Source organism: Thunnus albacares, chromosome 8, assembly GCF_914725855.1.
Source record: "Thunnus albacares chromosome 8, fThuAlb1.1, whole genome shotgun sequence".
Lineage (NCBI taxonomy): Eukaryota > Metazoa > Chordata > Actinopteri > Scombriformes > Scombridae > Thunnus > Thunnus albacares.
This window is the reverse complement of record NC_058113.1, coordinates 9,926,117-9,946,984: the sequence shown is the minus strand read 5'-3', so window position 1 is coordinate 9,946,984 and position 20,868 is coordinate 9,926,117. Positions and strand designations below refer to the sequence as shown.

The window sequence follows — 20,868 nt, the reverse complement described above, 5'->3', positions numbered from 1 at the left end:
TTAAGGCAAGATAATTACTTAAAACATGATGAGAGGTGACAGGAAAGAACTGAGAGCAAAATTCCTACTATGTTTTACACAATGACCTCCAGGATTTTAAGTTAGAGAATACACAGAAAATATTGTCTATGTATAAAGATAGATAATATGCATTTGAGGCTAGATGTTAGCAGGTGAGAGGTGTGTTGTGGCAACTAATAAAGTGAATAGCAGAATGTGTGAAGGAGGTTATTCAGTAAAAACCAGCCTCAACACACGGTTCGACGTTTCTCTGAGGCACTAAGTTTGTGTTTTTGCTTGTTAATCAATTAGGTCAGCCAAGACAGAACAAAATAAGCTCTCCAAGGATCTAAGACAGGCTGATTCAGATAAATGATGGGTGGAGGGATAGAAATGAATGAGTGACAGGTATGGGGATGGCTGTCATTTCAGCTCATGTCAAACAACACCTGGATGCTTACAGGACCAGAAACAAGGACAGACAGTTACAGGCACGCCCATGCAGACACAAGTCCTGATCAGTTCTTATAGTGAACTTCTGGACTTCAGTCGTCCAACCTGATCTATCTGTCTGTCTCTTTCCCACATACATATTAGTTAAGCTGTCTTTACACAAGCAGAAACAGACCATGAGCTCCCTCAAACAAACTCCCCAAAACATGATTCATCTGATCTAACTCACCTGCAGTGATGGCTCCTTAGGAACCCAAGTTACATGTGGTCTACTTTGTGATACACTAGCTATTTGATGTATTCTGTATATATGGAATGACAGCAGGAGTGTAAATTAATATTTTCATACATACTGAACTGTGATAAATGGATATTTCAAAAAGCACAATGAGACAGCAGTTTTAAAATCAGGATTTTTTAAAAACATTTTTATCCAAAACAGGTTTTAAATAAGCGAGGTCATACAAAATTCATTACATTAAAAATTCAAAATGGAGCACTAGTGCAGGTATTGAATAAACATACTAACACTGTGTCATTGTCCATATAAATTCCAATGAAAACCATGAACCGATGTTTTCAAGAGATAGTGGTTGATGACGTACAGTTGACTTGTTTGAAAGTAATAAAGTAATAGCTGCTAGCTAGTACGCTCTTCAGTCTGAGTCATCCTTCCTGTTGTTCTAGTATAGTCGAGACAAGAATATGTTGACTGACGCTGTGAAGCACTTTGTGGTCACTGGGAGACAGAGGACAGCGTGTGGACAGACTGTGAGGAGGCAGAGCTGCTCTCTCTGGCTCTGGCTGCCAGCCTCTGTCTCAGTTCTCGGACTTCCTTCAGCAGTTCTCTCTCGCTGCTGTCCAGCTGGGCCCGGCCTCGGTCCAGAGAGACTGACAGGAGACAAAGCAAGAAGGACAAGGACAGGAACATTATTAATACAAAAACCGAGGAAAATGATCCTCATGCTATAAATGAAAAAAATATTTTTATTTCACTTTATAGAAAGAGTGGAAGAATCTTCTACATTCACTTTTTGGTCTCTGCAATTGAACAATCTTGCTGTGTGGAAATCAGGACAGCACTCTGATCACTATCTTTCCACACTGCCACTAATGACATACTAAATCTGAATGACTTGCATTTATTTGGTAAACAAATACTCCAAACCAGCATGATTGCAACAGCCAGAAACCAAACAGAAGCTGTCTTAAATGGGGAATAAATGAGGAGAAAAATACATTTTTAAGCCAGCGGTATGCAGACTTTAGTTTTCATCATGGAAACATATTTTCAGTAACTTACAGTTGGTGGAGGTGCTCTCTGAAGGTGAACTGCTGTTCAGACACACCATGTTGGTGGCAGCGTTGGATCTGACTGCTGGACCGGCAGCAGTGCTACCATCATGAACACCAGTGGTGGAACTTTGTCTATGAGGAAGTCCTCTAGTTGAACACGGTGACCTCATCTTCATCTGTTTCTGGCCATCTGACACAAAGTAAACACTTTTTTTTTACACTATTCCCATGTCTGAATAACAGGCAGATCAGCTCACAAGCCACAAACAAAACTGGTGTATGTGTGTGTATGTGTGCGTAGTGATACCTGTGTGTGCTGAACACCTGGGCTGTCTCTGCTCCTGTAACCGGGCCCTGGTACTCATCACTTCATCCCACTGCAGCACAAAACCACACACAGGTCAGACACGTGGTTTCTTAATGAATAACACAAATAGAAATTGGTTTTTTTTATTCTTAAGATCTATTTTGTGAAACTGATGGTAAATGTAATAGAAAAACCCATAAATCATGTCATAGTACTTTTACATGTAATAGTGAAGCCAACACATCCTGTAAATTGATCTGTTGGCAAACACACTTATGTTGTTCTCACCTTCCTTCCAGCCACATCTCTCATGGTGTCAGCCAGTCTCTCCTCCTCTGCCAGGGTTTGCCTGTGAAGCTCTGCCAGTCTCTCTCTTTTCCTCTCCTGCTCGGCGTCGACCTGCTGCAGGCGCTCCGCCACCTCTCTCTGCCAGTCCGACTCCAAGCCCAGCTGGCACGCCCCCGCCAGGGACTCCTCGAGGGCCTGTTTGAGTGTGTCGGGAGAAAGTGTGGCTTTGATAGTTTCTTGTAAATATAAGAAAAGTGCATCGAGATCAAGTTGCTAACATATGCCAAAATTATAACATTGGCTCTTTTCTCAGAGTGCTGTTGGTTATGTTCGCTCTGTGTGTATCGCTGACCTGCATGTTTGTCTCTGCGCTGTGTAGCAGCTCTGTGTAGCCCTCCTCCTCTCTTTCTGCCTTCCTCATCCTCAGCTCCACTTCTTCCTCAACCTCTCGTCCCATGCGCTCCTGCTCCTTCAACAGGGTCTGAAGGAAACAAGGTCAAAGAAAAAACAATTAGAAGAATAAATATCACCGCAATTGAGAAGTAGTCAGTGATGTTATAAAAAGGTGGAAATTCACTGTTAACAGTAAGAAATGATATGAACATCAATGAAATTACACATGTAAATAGAGGAAGGTGATATTATCAGCAGACAGACATTTACTTTACACAGAATATGAATGTTTTTCATTGGTTATGACAAAAAGTCAAGTCTCAGTTTTAAAAGTAAGCATTTAAATCTATTTAATGTCCAGTAAGAAAACAGTGGTAACCTTTAAAGCTTCCAGATCTTTCAATGGCAAAATGTTTTCTCTGTTGATGAACGTCATCAGTGGAGAACGACGTCACAAAAAGAGAGGAACAAAAAGTAGAAGCTGCGAGAGAGGAACGACGGTTAAATACAAAATGTTTGTCACCTGTTCAAGTCGCCTCCTCTGAACCTCCAGCTCCATCTGTCTGACTTCCAGATCCTGGACCGCTGCGGCCGTTTCTCGCTCACGGAGATCCATCTGCAGCAGAACATGGAGGTTATCATCGGGTAAGTAGTCAGACATGTAGGTTATTACACCCAAGAAAAAAATATACCAAAGATTTTTTAGTAGGGAAGCACATAAACCACCAGTGTTCACCTGCCTCAATTGGGATCACAGCCCTGTTCTCTAACATGATCAACCTCATATAGTAACCTAATAATACTACCATTGATTAATTATGACACAAACACACAGTTAAATATTTTAAACACTCAGAACAGTTATGACTGAACTCAGTTAGACAAGTCAAATTAATATCTTCCAAAGTTACTGTTTTTTTAGGATCAAATTTCCTCTTTTTGTTACTATCCCTCCTTTGCAGCTCAACAAAGAAATAATGTCTGGGAGGAACTGTGTACTACAAAGACTAACAGTGGAAGATATCCACATCATTTGACTAACTTTTTGCATGGAGCCAGAACTGGATTTTGTCCCTCAATGCATTGGTTGTATGTAGAGCTATATACATAAATAAAAGAACAAGCTGTGCTGTGTGATATATGACCAGTGAGGAATGCTGTCGTTACCTTTCTACCGATTTCCTGGTCTAGTCTTTGTATCTGCGAGGCTCTCACATCCTGCTGCTGTTTGAGGAAACGTCTTCTAGTTGCGTCTAGCAGCTGTAACTCCTTCACCTTCAGCTCCCTCTTCATGGCTGCCAGCCTGCAGAAGACAGAGCGGTGTCTGTAACTAATTCTGATAAATCCCATCGTACTTTTTTATCACTTACAACTTAACTGTGGAAGTGTGTGTGTGTTGTGCTTTTACTTTTTCCTCTGTTCTGTTAGTTTTTCCTCTTCTTGTGCCAGGATGTTTCTGCGCTGCTCCTCTGCCTTTTGCAGAAGATCCTGCGTTCAAATCAAAGTAGTAAAGGAGGGAAGTATTCAAAGACTGTGTTTCACATATGGGTGATCTCTGAAAAATCATTTCTACCTGTTGTGTATAATAGGCGTCCTCTTCAGCTTGGCGACGCACAAAATCTGCACGCAGCGCTGATACCTCCTGCCTGATGAGACGATGCATGCGCACACTTTAATCTGTTGCATCTTTTGTCCCTGCTCGCTTTTAGTTGCACTATCTGACATGAATTTTAGCTGAATAAAATTTGTTTCTGCTATTGTAACCATCGATACGTTATCTGCAATCTCACCTCTCGCGGAGGTACTCCATCTCCTGCAGCCGTATCTTCTCCCTCTCCCGGCTCTGATATTCCACTATGAATTCTGGGTAGTGGTTGAACACAGGGTACTGGCCCTTGGTCAACGGTGTGAAGTCAGAGAGCATAGTCCGGGGATGGATGTCAGCCGGCGTGCTGCTCATCAGTCGGTAGGCCTCTTTTATCATGGCTCCCACGTCCAAGTTGTTACGATGGTGAAAAAAATACTGAGGAGGGGAAACAGGAGAGAAGAGAGAGGATTTTATGAAGGTGAGGAGACGGAAATGTTTTTTGGCTGACTTTGTTTAGTTTTACAGGTAAGGAACGATGAGGAGAGTTACCTCAAAATCCTGTTTCTGGGCGCAGAGAAGCAGAGGTTCACGGCAGCAGGTGACGTAGGCCACGCAGGCCATGAGCAGGAATGACGGATGGTTGGAGAAGACGTTGTCAAAGAGTCTGAGCCACTCATCACGAGTTAAAACCTCTGAGAATAAGGTCTCCAGCAGGGGCCACACGTAGACCTGTTCCAGACAGAGATGCATAAAATGTGTAAACTTAAAAACAGTGCAAACATGCAGTCACCTAGATGTGAAACTGTGAGCCTGCAGTTCCAGGAGGACTCGTCTGACCACCTACACCTCCAGGGTGTGTGGAGCTGCTGTTACCTGTGAGGTGATGCCGCAGTCCATCAGGTGCTGCAGCAGCTCCTTGTCATGGTGAGCCAGAACGTTCTCTGCCATGCTCAGGATGTTCAGAGGAGGGTTGGGGAAGTACTCAAACCAATGCTGACACCAGTTCACTGTAACACAACAGATCTAGGTCAACAAAACTACTGCTAGAATCTTTATTAAACTGAAAATACACTGACATTACCACACTGATTTAAATCAACAAGTACCTATAACAGTGGCCACCACCTCGTAGCAGAGCATCGGATTGTTCTGGAAGAGCTTGACGAAAGGGAAGGCTACCAGTGGAAGGTACTCCACCTCTCCAAAGATGGATGCCCAGTGAGCTAACGCAGACAAAACCCTGTGGAGGAGAATAGAGCACTAAATCACTAATGTGTTGAAATTTTTGTGGTTAGAACCTCAAAATGTTGCAGTGAAACTGTGAAGTGGTGTGGTGAGCAAGTACCTCTGCAGCCCCCTCTGTAGCTTGTGACTTTTGATGGGGTACTTATCATGCAGAGTGAGGTAGGCTGAATGCAGGCCTTTATCTGTCAGACTGCTGTATGCTGCATGGTTCTCTGGGAGACACAACAAGGACCGCCACACAAACATCCTGCAATACAAACACACACACACATTCAAATGTATCATGTAAATCTTTACAATGCAGAGATAACAATACGTTTTAAAAATAAGTTTGCATACACTTATAGTCATGAGATAAATGCAGGAATCCTCCACTTGTGAAAGTAATCTTTACCTGTATTTAGCAGGATATTCTCCAAATGCTTTGAGCAGAGCCACCAGTCGCTTCTTATTCAGACCAGCAGGGAGCTCATTCTTTTGAAAGAAAGATAGAAACATCTTTATAATGTATAAATAAAACTTTACATCATTCTAAATAAAGAAAATGAAGAAAACACTCTAGTAAAAATAAAGAAAATGTATATGAACGGTGGTGTACGTTTCTGTATGTTGCTCCTACCTCTTTATCCTCAACTGTAGACCCAGCAGGGGGTCTCAGTATCTTCACTTGAGTCCGGCAGCCTGAACTTTTGGCTGGTCTCTGAACAACCTCTGACTTGACCTTGACCTTAAGGTTTGACAGTTGATCAGCTTCAGCGTCTGAGACTACTGCCACCTGGGAGGGAGGAGGCTGAGGAGGAGAGTTAGCTACATGTTAGCATAATATCCACCATATCTTACATGCAGACACATACAGAACACGCTTAACAGTGCATCATTGTAGCAACTGTTACCTTGTTTAATTCCTGTGTGAGACTCTGAACGCTGTACACATTGATGCTGCCGTTATCCATGATGGCCACGACATGTCGGCCGTTGGGGCTGACTGACACTGCGGTGATGGCGTCGTCGTGGGAACCAATGTGGAAGAGCAGCTTGCAGGTGTGAATGTTGATGAAACGCATCACGCCATCCTGGCTCAATACACCAAGTGTCTACAAAAAAACCATAAAACAAATGAGATTCTGTAACAAGAGAACAGAGGAGATAAGAGGGGAAAACAGAGGTAAACTGATCCTGCTGTGTGTGTACCTGGCTGGCTCCTCCGTCAAAGCTGTCGGGCAGGAATTCTAACTGTCTGACGGTTCGAACCTGCGTGGGCATCTGAATCACCCTGACCAGCTGCTTGTTATCCAGACACCACAGGTGCAGCAGGTTGGAGCGCCCACCAGCAGCAAGGCTCTTTCCATCGCTGTCAATGTAAACCAGTTATATTAGTGTTTTGGTAAAGTCTTGTGAAATACAGTCATGAAGAAATACAATAAAGAGCTACACAGTCACTGGTTGGGATGTAAGAGACCCACCGTGTAACAGCAAAAGCCTTGTAGGAGATTTTGGGTCCACAATCAGGGACAGGCAGCTGGTATTTGCAGAACAGTGTGTCACTCTCCCAAGCAAAGATGGAGTCATCGCTGAAACAGCTGAGGATGGTGTTACTGAGAGGCAGGAAAAACACCTGCAATGCAGCAACAGAGTGCCATGAGCACATGACCATGAACACAAAGTACAAAGCCAAAATCAGTGCATACCTTAAGTTTAATAGACAAAAATCCTTAGCTGATGAAAAAACATTTACACAAACTGTATGAAACTTTACAGTAAATTACTTTTATCTTTAATGAAACTGGCAGTTTCCTTAAGCAGCATGTTTGCATCTCTACCTTCTGTATGCCGACAGACTGTCTGATGTTGAGCTTCCTCTTCCTCTGGAAGGTGTCCAGGTCCCAGAGCTGAGCTGTGTCTGAGGACGTGGTGATGGCGTAGCGGCCTGAGCTGTGGACAGAGATCGACGAAACTGCTCCCTCGTGACCGCGCATCCAACTGACCAGCTGCTTTGTGTCTAAGCAAGTAAAGAGAAGGCAAAATAGCAGAGAACAAGTTAACGTAGTGGTGAGTGATAGACAGAAGTGAATGACACACTCTTTCTTGGCTATACAACAAACTGACCAGCTGTTTTGTGTCTGAAAGAAAGATAATACTGATTGTTGTTTGTTGTTACAATGGAGAATATGTTAGGAGTATAATTTTATCTAAACAAGAGAGCGTCAGAGAACAAAAGAAAAATAAAATACATAAAAATAGCTATTTTTATTCAAAATTAACTTGTGTAAAAAAAAAAAAAAGTCTTGAAAGCCTAACAACAGAGCACACATCTAATAATTGCAATTAAAAGAAGGAGACAAAGTTTTGTGTGGATGCGTCTATCTTACCTTTGTCAAAGCACTTGATGGTGTAGTCAACCAGAGCCACAAGGAACTCTGTGGTCCTGCGGAGGCTGAACGCCAGAGCGGTGCAGGCCTGTCCTGTCTTCTGCACCAGACGAAATCTGTCCCAAGAAAAAGGAAATGAAAAAAAAAAAAAGACAGTAAGACTTTTTATGATTAAACATTGTCACGTACATGGAGAGGAAAAGAAAAAGTTTGACAAAGTTAGAAGTGTGTGGATAATTTTTGTTTTATGTTCTCTAAACAGAAAACATTGAAATGACTTTAACTAGCATTAATAGGACATGTGGGCACAGTAATGACAGAAAGTGGACTAGAAGATTTGTGGAAACGTTCCCATGTAGCCAACTGTCATATAGTAAATCATACAAATAAAAAATAATCCAAGCATAGAGTCAATCACCTGTTTCTACTGATGTCAAAGACATAGATGTTGCCATGGTGATCGCCAGCCAGGAAGGAATCTCCTGTAGTGTCAAAGGCCACATGGAGGAAACGCACTGTCTTGGCCTGCTGAGCAGTGCGGACCACCGTCACTAACACACTGTGAAAGACAAACAGCAAACATTAAAGGAGAAGCATACACTGACACTGTACTCGGATTAAAAAATGACACATGGCTGCTCTCTAGTGGTTACCACTGACCCTGAGAGAAGTGTCAATGAAACACTGTTAATAAACCATCTGACCTCATATCCATGAAGAGATACACATAGGTGACAAATTAAAGGAACAAACAACATGAAGTGTTAAAGTAAGGTGTTCAACCAGAATGAACCTCCAAAACAGCTTCCTTGCACCAGTTCTCCAAGTCTCTTGAAATCTTCTGGAGGGATCGACACTATTCCTCTATAAAGGATATTCCCTCATGTGGTGTTTTGATGTTGGTAGCAGAGAGTGCTATCTTACACGCCAGTCTTATCTCTTATAGGTGTTAAGTCGGGTTGAGAACCTGATATTTGACTGTGTAAGCTGTGGCATTAACATTCATTTTCATACTCAGTAAACAATTTAATGACCTCCTGTGTCCTGAATGGAAGCATCTATCGGTTTTGTATTTTTTCCTTTAATTTGACACCTGTCAATTCAAATATCAAAAGTCAATATCAATTCAAATGATTTTAGGACTTTATTTGACTGGTATACCTGAGGTGCAAGAACAAAGCTGCTTGGTTATTAAAACAACCTTATTTATGATTTCATAAGGACAAAATTACCCATCACTATTTTAGACTGAATGAAGTATGAAAAGTACTAAAAACCACAACATAATACTGTCATGATGAAGAAATATTACAATATATTATTTCATTTTATTGAAACGTATTGACGAGTTCTAGGCCAACTGCTAGACAATTGGTTCTTAAAGTGGGTTATAATAACGAGGAATATTGAATTGACTGTATGAGTAGCCTAATATTTTATTGATTTAGCTACGTTAGATGGTAAGATATTTTTGCTGGACAGAACTTTGATTTACTCCACCTTCCCTTCTCAGTTGTAAGTGCTGCATGTGCTAAAGGTGAAATTTAAAAAAATAAAACAAAACAAAACAATGAATACTGTGCAGTTGTGGATCCGAGTTGATCACATGACCTGTCAGTGTTTTACATGCCAAACTCAGCTAGCACTATGGATGTAAAAATAACGATAAGAGCAACAAGTGTGACTAATCTAAATCTGAATCTAAATAAATTGCAATGCAGTTTGCCACAGTGCAAGGTTATTTTAGGCCCAGAAGTATATCATAGAGACATTTTACAACACCTCCCTGCAGCATCAGGTGCATACAACAAACTAATCAAGCAACATATACAGATGAGCTCAAACCAAGCTACCTTTTCCCCGGTGCTGGTTTTCGATGCCAGACTTTCCCTTCCTCTTTGTTCCCGATGTCCGTCACCTCCATTTTAGAGACGTTTGTGGAAACTCGGATTATAAAATTTAAAAGGTGATTCACCTTAACCAATGTAATGTTTCTGCCCCAGTTTGGAGCAACGTGGCTAGTTAAAGTGCTAGCCGGCTAATCTCTTTACTGGCGGAGCGAACAGCGCGAAATTTGAAAAGGAAAAAACGCAATATTTAGTCTACTTAGCTTAATGTACAAACACATATCCTGTAAAGAGTATCGATAAAAGCTCAGCAACGTTTACTGCTCATCACAGAAGTTCAGCAGTCCCATAAAAGTTTCACATTATACTATCAATTTTCTTCAACTTCAGTGTTTTCAAGACGGTTATTTTGACGCCCAAAGTCGACGTAAGAGGTAAACAGAGAGGTGCATCATGGGAGTTGTAGTTCACAACCTCAAACTTTCTGCGAGGGCGTCATATACGATTATATCTATGGAGGGCGTAAACTAAAATTTCCTCCATCTCTTTTCTTCACTACAGTCATTTAAAAGAAAGATAAATCAGTAATTAAGTCCTCAAGTGGACATAAACGCAACTGCTTCTGGCACACCTCTTCCTGCTGTTGGCTGCGTCTGGATGGACAAGCGGCGCTTTAACAAAGTTCACAGGAAGTACTAAAATAAACCAAAGAAGATGTTAATTTGTTAACTAATACGACTACATCCGGTTCTGGCATTTTCCTTCAAATTACGAGCATGATATAAGTCTTTCATATATATTATTTATTTATAAATAAATATATGTACAAGCCCACTACTTGTTCATTGGTGTTTCTCTAAAATCAACCAACAGTGTGTTTATCAAATCATAAAGTATTAATTTTCTAACTATTCAAAGTATTTTAATATTTGAGTGATGACATTAGTTGTTAATGACATTAAAAAAAACTTTCTTTTCTTATTTTTCCTTACAAATAGAAGTTTAGTCATCCATCTCTTCTGAGAAACATTATTTAGGCATGAATGTTCATGGCAGTGGCAATTTTATTTATATAGCACATTTCAATACAAGTAAGCTCAATGTGCTTTACATTGAAAAACAAAATATAAAAATATGGGCATAAACATGAGGTAACATAGGTAACATAGGTGACATAAGCTATACAAACATAAGAATATAAGCATGAAGCATACACCCAACGTACATTAAACACACCACACAGCAATTAAAAACCCCAAAACATCAACACAACACCCCCAAATCAACACTACACAAATAGAAACCTCTGCCCTACATATAGCTGCACATGTAACCAACTGTCAACATATCATCCATATCTTAACTAGCAATAATTCTCCTTGAAATGAAAAAAGTGTTGATCTTTCAGTTGTTCGTTCTTTGTAAATTTATTTCTTGCCTGATGTCACACATACATAAGCACATATATTTCTACATACACATATAGATATTTATTCATATATATAGGTAGGACACATACTCTTGTTGTTTATATTCTTATCTATTACTGTTGCTTTTACTATTTTAAGTTTTTTTTTACTGCATTGTTGAGGACCAAAGATTTTTACTTTTTTATACTTGTGTAATGAGACGTAACAATAAAGAATTTGAACTTGTTTGTTGGTTTCATTGTTTAGCTGGTTTATACACCTACAATCTTCTTGTATTCTGGTATTGTTTGCACCAGTATTGTTGTACTTGTGGTATGTGTTTACATAGTATGTGTAAATGTATAGATGTATATGTATGTGAATGGTTGAGTCATTTCCTGGGTCTCTTATTTTTGATCAGCTGATAACTTCTAGCAGTAGTACTGTAGTATTATATTTGGTTTTACTTTGAAAAGCTGATCCGGATGTGTGTGCTCTCCTCTCAGTAACATTTTAGTAAAACTAGCTCCTCATGATTAGCCACGTCATGTAAACTTAGCAGTGGAGCATTTCTGGTTTAAGAGCAACGAGGGGTCGCGTTTTTGGGGGGACATTAGTTAATTCTAAAGCGTATTTCAGGGTTATAATCTATCAGAAACCCTATGGAAAGATGTCAGACATCGGTGACTGGTTCAGAAGCATCCCGTTCATCACCCGGTCCTGGTTTGCTGCCTCGATCGCTATTCCCTTTATAGGGAAATTTGGGCTGGTTGATCCCAGGAACCTCTTGCTGGCGCCGGAGTTATTCTTTAACAGATTTCACGTGAGTGTCCCTTGGCCTGTGTTCGCCTGTGCGTGTCGGAGGAGCCGCTAAAAACTGCGGTTGTTGTGTTTTGAATGTGCTGGGTTAGCTAGCAGGTGGCTAAGCTTCAACAGGCCTGAGCTGACAGCCAATCAGAGAGCGAGACGCAGCAGGGTAACGTTAGGACTTTAAAATTCAACAAGACCTCCTATAAATATAACTGAATAACAAAAATAGTCATTTATCTAACAAGAAAAGGTCGTGTAGTCATAATGTTAATGTAAAATGTTAGATTGTATTATTAATAGTATTAGTATAGTAGTAATAGTAACAGTAATTGTATAGTATTTGGCCAGGCCACGAATATATTTCAAGCTACTTTATACCTCACTACATTTCAAAGGGGAATATTGTAGCAGTAACAATAACCCATAAGTATGGCCTTCAATTTATACAAGAGTGATGTGGAAACTTGAAGCCTCCAGTGCACAGACACGGAGACTGGACTTGACAGTGAAATAGGAGTCATCTTGTGCTCAGCAGGAAAACTTTTGAAATGATAAATATTTGCATATTTTTAGAATCTGGAGTTTTTAATGAAGGAGAAGATGTAGTTTTACAGATTTTAATAAGATAATTGAACTTTTTTTGTGGAAAAAACACATCAAACACAAATTATTATTCAGAGTATTTTATATACATCACATAACAGGTCTGGAGGGGATCTTTAACTAAGCCTTTGAATGCAGGACTTGTGGTATTTTTACACTTGTATTGCTGCTTTTACTTTGTCTGAATACTTCTTCTGTTACTGGTTACTTGAGCTGTTTCAGTGCACCTATTACACTCTGTGCTGTTGAATGACAAAGAGCAGTCTGCCTGTGTGCTGTTTAACCTGCCAGAGAGCAAGCTGGGGTGACAGTTACAATAGGTTACTGATCTCAGGCAGTGCTACAGCTCAATGGCGTATTATTGTATCCTATTTACCTATTGTTAAGTTTTGACATTTGGCAACAAATAAGAGACTGACTCTCGCCTTGTAATTTACTGTAGATTATCACAGTTTTTCACAATTGTTTACACATGTTTTCCGAATCTTTGGCTCATTTTCTTAAAACTCTGAACACAAAAAGACAAAAAAAAGCAAAATAATGTTCCATCCCCATCCCTTTCTTTTGGCTAGGTTAAAGCCAGCCTCGTCAATAAAAATATAAACATGCTGAATTGCAGCAGCATCCAGCTCCAAGACTCTGAAACAGATAAGACAATATGAGAAATAGCCTAGATCTAGATCAGTCAATATGGTGAAACACAAATACACTGGATTACAGTACTATAATGTGTCTACACAGTGCTGATATGATAGTAAATTCACACCATAGTACTCACTTGCACATATTCATAGTGCTGTTCGTAAACCCTGTTGTTTTGCTCAAACAGCACCCTGTAGACCTGTTTCATCTGGATGTGGTTGTGCCGTAATACACAGCCCAATGTTCACAAGCCCACCTGGTGGATGTTATTGAATATTGTGTTGTCTGCAATTACGTAGATCTGGATTTCTCATAGTCTAATTGTTTGCCACCACCATGTTCACAATAGCGGTCTTCTGTTCTGGTGTGAACAGCCGGTGTCTTCACCGTGGCTCGTCTCTCATTTCTGCAGAAGATCCAAAAATATGATGTGATTGGTTACAGTAAGCAGTATGTATATATGTATATTTTCAGTATGAAATGGCATTACTGTAACATTGACCAATAATCACTGAGTAACATGGGCCTACTGATATGTCTGACTGCAGTATAGTACAGTATACATGCATAAAGAGCAGCAGCATGATGTAGATAGTAGGTATTTCTGAATGTACGGATGACAGATGCAACCATGTAGCAGCTCAGGTTGGGCTGAACTCTTCTGTCCAGCCTCCCTGATAATCAATGGAAAAGCACATGTTCAACCAATGTAGCCCTGATCTCATCTGAGACAATTGTCCTTCCTCGTCCTCCTCTTCCTCTCACTCCTTGACCTCTAGCTCTTGCTTCACCATTGACTTCCATTTCCCACCAAAACAGGAGAGCTCATCTGTGGCCTTTTTATGTATTTCTTTACACATGTGAGTAGTGTGTGTCGCCAATTGGTTAGTAAAGGTTGGCATTTTGATCGGCGTTTCTAAAGGAACACAAGAGATTTGAAGTTTTAATGTTGTTCCTAATGTAGAGAAATGTGTATAGTGTTTTGCAAAAAGTGTGATTTAGGATTGAAAACTGAGTGTAAAGCAGACATGTGCTTGCAATTTTGCAGACTCGGTTGAGGGATTTGGTACGTGAGTTTCAGGTTTCAGTGATTGTGTTTCAAGTTCCACTTTTAGTGTGTAAGCAAATGTGAAAAACTGTAATCTGGATTTGTGGTTCCTGTTCATATTTGTGACACCTGATCTACAAGACAAGACCATGACTATTTGCATTATTATGAAATATATTACTACTGTATAACCACTTACAATATCCCTTCCAGACCCATGAGGTTTCCTCCACCATACACTGATTTTCAATAGCTGGCAAATCCTGCTATCTCTCTTGTGACAGATGAAAGTGAACCTGTCCTGTTTAATTTCAGTCAGCCCAATTAGCATCACTGTAACTGCTATACTGACTTATCATACGGGAGGAGCTGGTTGTCATAGAAGTCCATTTTTAAAAAAAAACTAACCATGGAAAATACATTCCAAATTCAAAAATCCATCTGTTGTGGAAACGTGGACAATATCAGTACATATTAATGAATACTCAGTGAACAGATGTTGATGAATCTGTTGATTATTTTTTACAGTGAACTGAGACATCGTTTAGTCTATGTAATGTTACAAACATAGCGAGGAATGCCCATCACAAGGTCTCAGCAATCAAATGTTTTGTTTTACCCAACATCCAAAGACTTTGACAGAAAAGCATTAAATCCTCATATATGAGAAGCTGGAACCAGAGAGTGTTTGGCATTTTTGCTCGATTAAACAGCTGCAACAATTAGTCGTAGTCAATTACCAAAATTGTTGCGCTGTCGAGTGACTATTTAATTAATTGACTAAAGCTGTTGCTCCCGTGCAGCATATCTAGCTACAGCCTATGCACGATTACACTTTTATTCCACTCAACTTCAGCATTGTGTTGTTATTGTGTCCTGTCATTTTCCCCTTGATTAATAGTAATTTCACACAAAAGATGCTTTTGTCCTATCATCACCCTTAAAAGTCACCTCTTAATTACTGTATTGATCTGACTTCTGTTACCACCAAACCAAATCTTTGCATCTAATCACGAGGTAACCGACAGAAGTTATCGTTTGCAATCCACACAAGATTTCGCATGTGTTACTAGCAGAGTCTTGAAAGTCTGGATCAGAAAGATGAAGAAGTAGCTGATGATGTGGTTTTTGAAAACTTGGATTGCAGTGAGCTCTTACACAACCACTAATCAGGCTCCAGCGTGACAGAAGCCGCAGTGATATGGATAATAGTTGACCTTGCATTAAAGAAATCTTTTCTGGCTGGTACATGTCCCTTCTTGAGGCTGCTTCGTGTCAGACAAGCTGAAGAAATCCTTGACTGCTAAACTCCATTTCTGTTCAATTAATCTGTCTGTGTTCTGTTTGTTTCAGCTCTGGAGACCAGTGACAGCCACCCTATATTTCCCAGTATACCCTAATACTGGGTTTCTGTACCTTGTCAACCTGTATTTCCTCTACCACTACTCCAGTCGGCTAGAGACAGGTGAGACAGCAATCCTCAGTGGTTTACACACATGCAGTCACGTGCACCGAATGCTCTTTTTGTCACGCTAAGTGTTTCCTTGCTGTTCTTGTCTTCCAGGGGCGTTCGATGGCAAACCCGCAGATTACATCTTCATGCTCGTCTTCAACTGGCTCTGCATTGTTGTATCCTTTTGACCGGCATCATAAAAATGCCAAACCCCTTCAAACCTTCTATTTAAACTGGGTACATGATAAAGTGTTATCTCTGCTGCCTTCTTTGCCCCTTTTGAATTTCTCTTTCATCTGTCTTTTCTGTACCCCACTCTCTCGCTCTGCAGCAGCGTGCCATGTCAGGGTGGCTCTGTGCCAGTGGCCCAGTGTCGGTCTACCCCTGCAGAGCAGAGAAACCTAATCTAGGTCACATGCAGCACCGGCAGTACAGCTCGGCCCACATCTCAACACTTTGCTGTTCTGTCGGGGAGCTCAGCTCTGATTGTCAGCCTGTCTGGGTTTTTAGACGTTTCTTGTTTACGTGTACAAGACAAATTTAGGCAAAATCCTATTCTGCTTAAACCTCCTTTAAAGGACCAGTGTGTAGGGATGTGCATTTCCATCACTGAGGCCGATGTGATACACATCTCGATGCATCGCCAACAATCCCATACATTAAAGATATATATGAAGCAACTACCAGTGCGATACAATATGATTCACCCCTATTGCAATGCAGTGTGATCCGATGTGATTTGATTCAACACAATGTGATTCGATGCAATGCAAAATAATGATGCAATTCAATATGGTACAGAGAATTTGATTTTATTACTTAAGCATACAGCAGATCATAAATTAACTAAAAAGGTGCATTTTTTACTTTTCTCTAATACCGCAACTCAGTAAGCATCTCATTAATGCTGTTTCTTTTTTACTTCTTAAAAAAAAACACTTGGACCTTTCACAAACAGGCCTTTTCACAAGTCCTTTGTAGTGTAGTGTTCTCTGCCTCCAGTTTACATGCATATACACTGTGACTTAAACAATTACTGTCAAAATAGTTTAATAATCCACTTACTCAGACGTGCGGAACAATAATTCTAGAGGGTCGGTTCCACCCAGAACATTTTAGCAGCACACCACTTAGCTGTAGCATGCTAGCGCTCTTGAGAAACAGTTCAGAAGAATCAATCTACTACTGTAGAAACATGGCGGTACAACATGGCGGGCTCTGTGGAAGAGGACCTGCTCTCTATGTAGATATAAATGACTCATTCTAAGGTAACAAAAACACAACAATTCCTATTTTCAGGTGATTATACACTAATTAAAACACACTTATGAATATTATATTCCATTTCTGCCAATAGATCCCCCTAAATCTTACACACTGGTCCTTTTAAACAAAATGTTCAGTTTTTTGTGGCATTGGGTGAGAAAAAAGTGTCTGCCAAGGTCAGATGCCTTGCTTAAGGGGAGGAGGCAGAAGTGGCAGGTGAGAGTCAGCTGGTGTGGGGATTTGAACTGGCCACCTTCCAGTCACCAGCTGCTCTGATGTTACGGCTCCGGCTGTGATCGCTCTGAGCCACAAGGTTTTTGTCCTTGACTCTGTAGCTGTAGATAACTGGGCTGCTGATGAACATGCAGGTGAGAATCCTCCTCTTATTTTTTATTATTTATTCCACACCATGAAATTCAGACCGCTGTATAGTATGTAAAGCATATGGCAGTTGTTTGCAATCATCACCTTTTAGATCTTAGAAGTGTTTCATGAAGCAGGATCACCAGTTAAACCAGTTCAACCAGATTTAAAAGACAAATTTGACATTTAGAGAAATACAATTGTTCGCTTTCTTGCTGAGAGTTAGATGAGAAGATCGATACCACTCTGTACGCTTAGTATGACACTACTGCTGGATAACCAGTTGCCAGGCAACCAGTTGAGACTCCAGGAACTGGTCCCAACCAAGAAATAGTCTGGTCAGCCAGCAGATGTGCCTACGTACACATGTTGGTGCGTAGAATACAAAGAAAGTTAATATTACTCATTCGAGAAAAACAAGTCAGTTTTCAGTTTATTCATGACAGGATTTTCACAATAAGCCCTGCTTTCCTTCAAACACCCCTCAGATGTTATGTGGTATTGCACTTGAAAAAATCAAGACTGGTCCTGTTGTGACCATTAATCTAAATAAACCTCAAGCTTTGAAAATGATTGGAGACTCACAGGTTGTTGTTCATGTTGTTGTTTTCAGTTGCTGATGATCCCGTTGATCATGTCAGTTCTGTACATCTGGGCTCAGTTCAACAAAGACACGATTGTGTCCTTCTGGTTTGGAACAAGATTCAAGGTACCTCATGTTTTACTGTCAACACCCATTACATTACAGAAGGAATGATTATGTAGTATACAGTGTTAGGTATCTAACATGTCACAGTGATATCAGAACAAAATAGCAGTAAGCATAAGTTTGATGGTATAGACTGTCCTTGCTCATCAAATAATTGGTGTAAAGGAAAAATTGGCTCTTTTTTATTTTTATTTGACTAGTTATCTCCTGAACTGGATGTTTTAGGTCTTGGGTATTTTCACTACCTGGATGTGAAACCTTCTTATTACTCAACATGAAGATAATCCTGATGCTCATATTAATGATAGTCTACATATTCCCTGTCTTAGGCACATTATCTACCTTGGGTCATCCTGTTCTTCAACTTCATCATCGGAGGCTCGTAAGTAACTCCTCACTCTCGTGTCTCATTTGTTGACAGCAGTTTTATTTAGTGTAACTGTTATTACAGTCAGCTGAGTCAAAATCACAGTTTATAGTGATATCTTTAACACGCTGCGCTGTAAATGTAAATTCAAAGTAGTAAATGACTCAATAAGCAGCCGTATATATGTTTAAGTGTTTGAATTGAATGTGTTACACCAGTGATGACGACGTCTCTGTGAGGTTTGATTAATCTAACTCTTCTCTGTGCCGTTGTTGTGCAGTTTTGTGGATGAACTGGTCGGGAACCTGGTGGGTCACCTGTACTTCTTTCTCATGTTCAAATACCCCATGGACCTGGGAGGACGCTCGTTCCTCACCACACCAGAGTTCTTGTAAGTCTGTGCGTTTTGTGTATATGCACTGTTTTAGTCTTGCCTTGAAATGACGCCTTTCATGGTTTGTTTTCTTTAAGGAAGTAAGAATACATTTAGAGTGAAACTGGCTTAAAAGAAATATTTGTCGAGCGACTATACTTAATAACTTAGGTCTTTTTGGGAAGTGGGGGGATTTCTGGCCTGTATTCCTATTAGTGGTATCATATTACTCACCAGCTTCATTGCTGAGATTTTGCAATGTCGAGGATTTGTTACACGCAGCTTGAGAGCGAGAGCAATAAAACACACCTTTTCTCATTTCAGTGCACTCAGGGGTTTTGCTGCTACAGTTTTACATGTTATGATATGACCAAGGTGGCTAATGTTAACTTATGATTGCTAACTTAAGATAAATGTTGCTGTTTACTGACTTTCTGACTCTTCTCTATGTTTTTGCATTTACAAAATGTTAACATAAGCTGGCTGGCTGCTGCAACTAGTTTTTACTATATTACCTAAACTAAGACAGACAGACAAATGTAAAGGCGTCTACCCAAACTGATAATGCTCATTAGATTTTGTAGAACTACTTCCTGGTTCAACTTTAACCATCTGTGCTTTGTGCTGTTATTCCAGCTTGCAGTGTTACAAGGAAATGATTTGCATTCAGTTTTGGTTTCACATTCCTGCAGATATTGGTGCAGATATTCAAATAAAACTGGGGTTTATTTTAAACCTTTCTAAGTGTGTGTGTGTGTGTGTATTTTGCACCATTTGACTATCTTATGTCATAAAGCAAGTAACTGTGGTGCCATGTGCTCAGATCTCAAGAAAAAAAAAAGCCCCAAAAACAAAATGATTTTTTCTTAGAAATGTAATTTTGTTGCTTCATCACCAGCTTGCAAACCTGGGGGATTCTTAAGGATTTGAAATGCTCCAATGTTTTTTAAGAGCATTATTTCAACCCCTCCCTTCTCATCCCTTTGCACATCTCTCTCCTCACCCTCTCCAGGTATCGGTTCTTCCCTAACAGGAGGGGAGGGGTGTCGGGCTTTGGAGCTCCTCCAAGCAGGAGACCAGCTGCCCAGGAGCAAGCGGGCGGAGGAGGAGGAGGAGGAGGAGGAGGAGGAGGACGCCACAACTGGGGCCAAGGCTTTCGTCTGGGGGGTGAATGAGAGGAGGAGAAAGCTACACCCCCACCCTGTTTGCTCCTGATACAAATGGCTGTGCAGCTGATATTTCAGGTTAAAATGCTTGCTGCTTCACATTCTTCCCTGTTTGAGGGAATTAAAAACCCTGACTTTAATTTGACTGACTTTAATTCACATTCACGTTTCGTTTTAAAGGATACAACAAGATGAAATTTGAGGAAGCATGCATTTTAACCACTAAAGCACAGCAGGACTCAAGAGTCTGGCTCAAGTCACCAAGTAAAGCCAGCTATACTATTACTACTACTGTCCATGTGAAGCAGATAGAAGGAAATATGAATAAACAGATTTTTTTTTTTTTAATGCGATGATTCTTGAGCTTTCCCCTTTTTCTTTCTGTCTTCTCCTCCAGCTACCCTTCCCCATTTTTTTCCCCGCACCCTGCCATTGGACTGTCAAGGCAGGAGATGCTGCAGCTGCACACCAGCACTCTGTTGGTTTCAGCTCTTGTGTTCCTTTCCCTCCTTTCTCTCTCTCTCTCTCTCTCTCTCTCTCTCTCTCTCTCTCTCTCTCTTTGAGGCCGTATCAGATTACTTTGTAATTACCAACGTACTGGGAGTGTGCTCTCAGACATCCCTCTGCAGAACATGGGCAAAGCTATTTAGAGAGCGCTGTTTCCAGGTCTGAATTTACATGGGTGTAAAATGTTTTCTAAGCCTCTGTGGCGCAGACCTCATCTTTCTGTCCTATGATCTGATCTTCAACAAAATGAGGTAAAGATGGGGTTTAGCTCCTTTTTGTTTTTGTAAATATAACAATTGTTTATTGAAAGGATGATGGAGTCTGACTGGTTAATTATCTCACACTGTCCACGTCCGTCCTGTCTGT

At 40.5% G+C, this 20,868-nt stretch overlaps 2 protein-coding genes across 2 annotated transcripts; one reads left to right on the top strand and one right to left on the bottom strand.

Moving 5' to 3' along the window:
- Nucleotides 1–858: 858 nt before the first annotated feature.
- On the bottom strand, nt 859–10,427 carry tbc1d31 (TBC1 domain family, member 31). The gene is made up of 23 exons (XM_044359993.1): nt 9,793–10,427; nt 8,358–8,498; nt 7,940–8,055; nt 7,391–7,569; nt 7,034–7,185; nt 6,762–6,921; nt 6,464–6,664; nt 6,190–6,360; nt 5,965–6,044; nt 5,671–5,817; nt 5,432–5,565; nt 5,199–5,332; nt 4,875–5,054; nt 4,528–4,760; nt 4,311–4,383; nt 4,146–4,225; nt 3,905–4,040; nt 3,261–3,353; nt 2,697–2,825; nt 2,345–2,539; nt 2,057–2,126; nt 1,757–1,939; nt 859–1,344 (listed from the first exon to the last, which is right to left on the bottom strand). Exons 1-23 carry the CDS (start codon nt 9,861–9,863, stop codon nt 1,190–1,192), a joined length of 3,213 nt encoding a protein of 1,070 aa, XP_044215928.1. The 5' UTR covers nt 9,864–10,427; the 3' UTR covers nt 859–1,189.
- Nucleotides 10,428–11,678: 1,251 nt separating this feature from the next.
- On the top strand, nt 11,679–20,814 carry derl1 (derlin 1). The gene is made up of 8 exons (XM_044358082.1): nt 11,679–12,018; nt 15,652–15,763; nt 15,863–15,927; nt 17,359–17,385; nt 17,994–18,089; nt 18,419–18,471; nt 18,737–18,847; nt 19,842–20,814. Exons 1-8 carry the CDS (start codon nt 11,866–11,868, stop codon nt 20,002–20,004), a joined length of 780 nt encoding a protein of 259 aa, XP_044214017.1. The 5' UTR covers nt 11,679–11,865; the 3' UTR covers nt 20,005–20,814.
- Nucleotides 20,815–20,868: the final 54 nt, after the last annotated feature.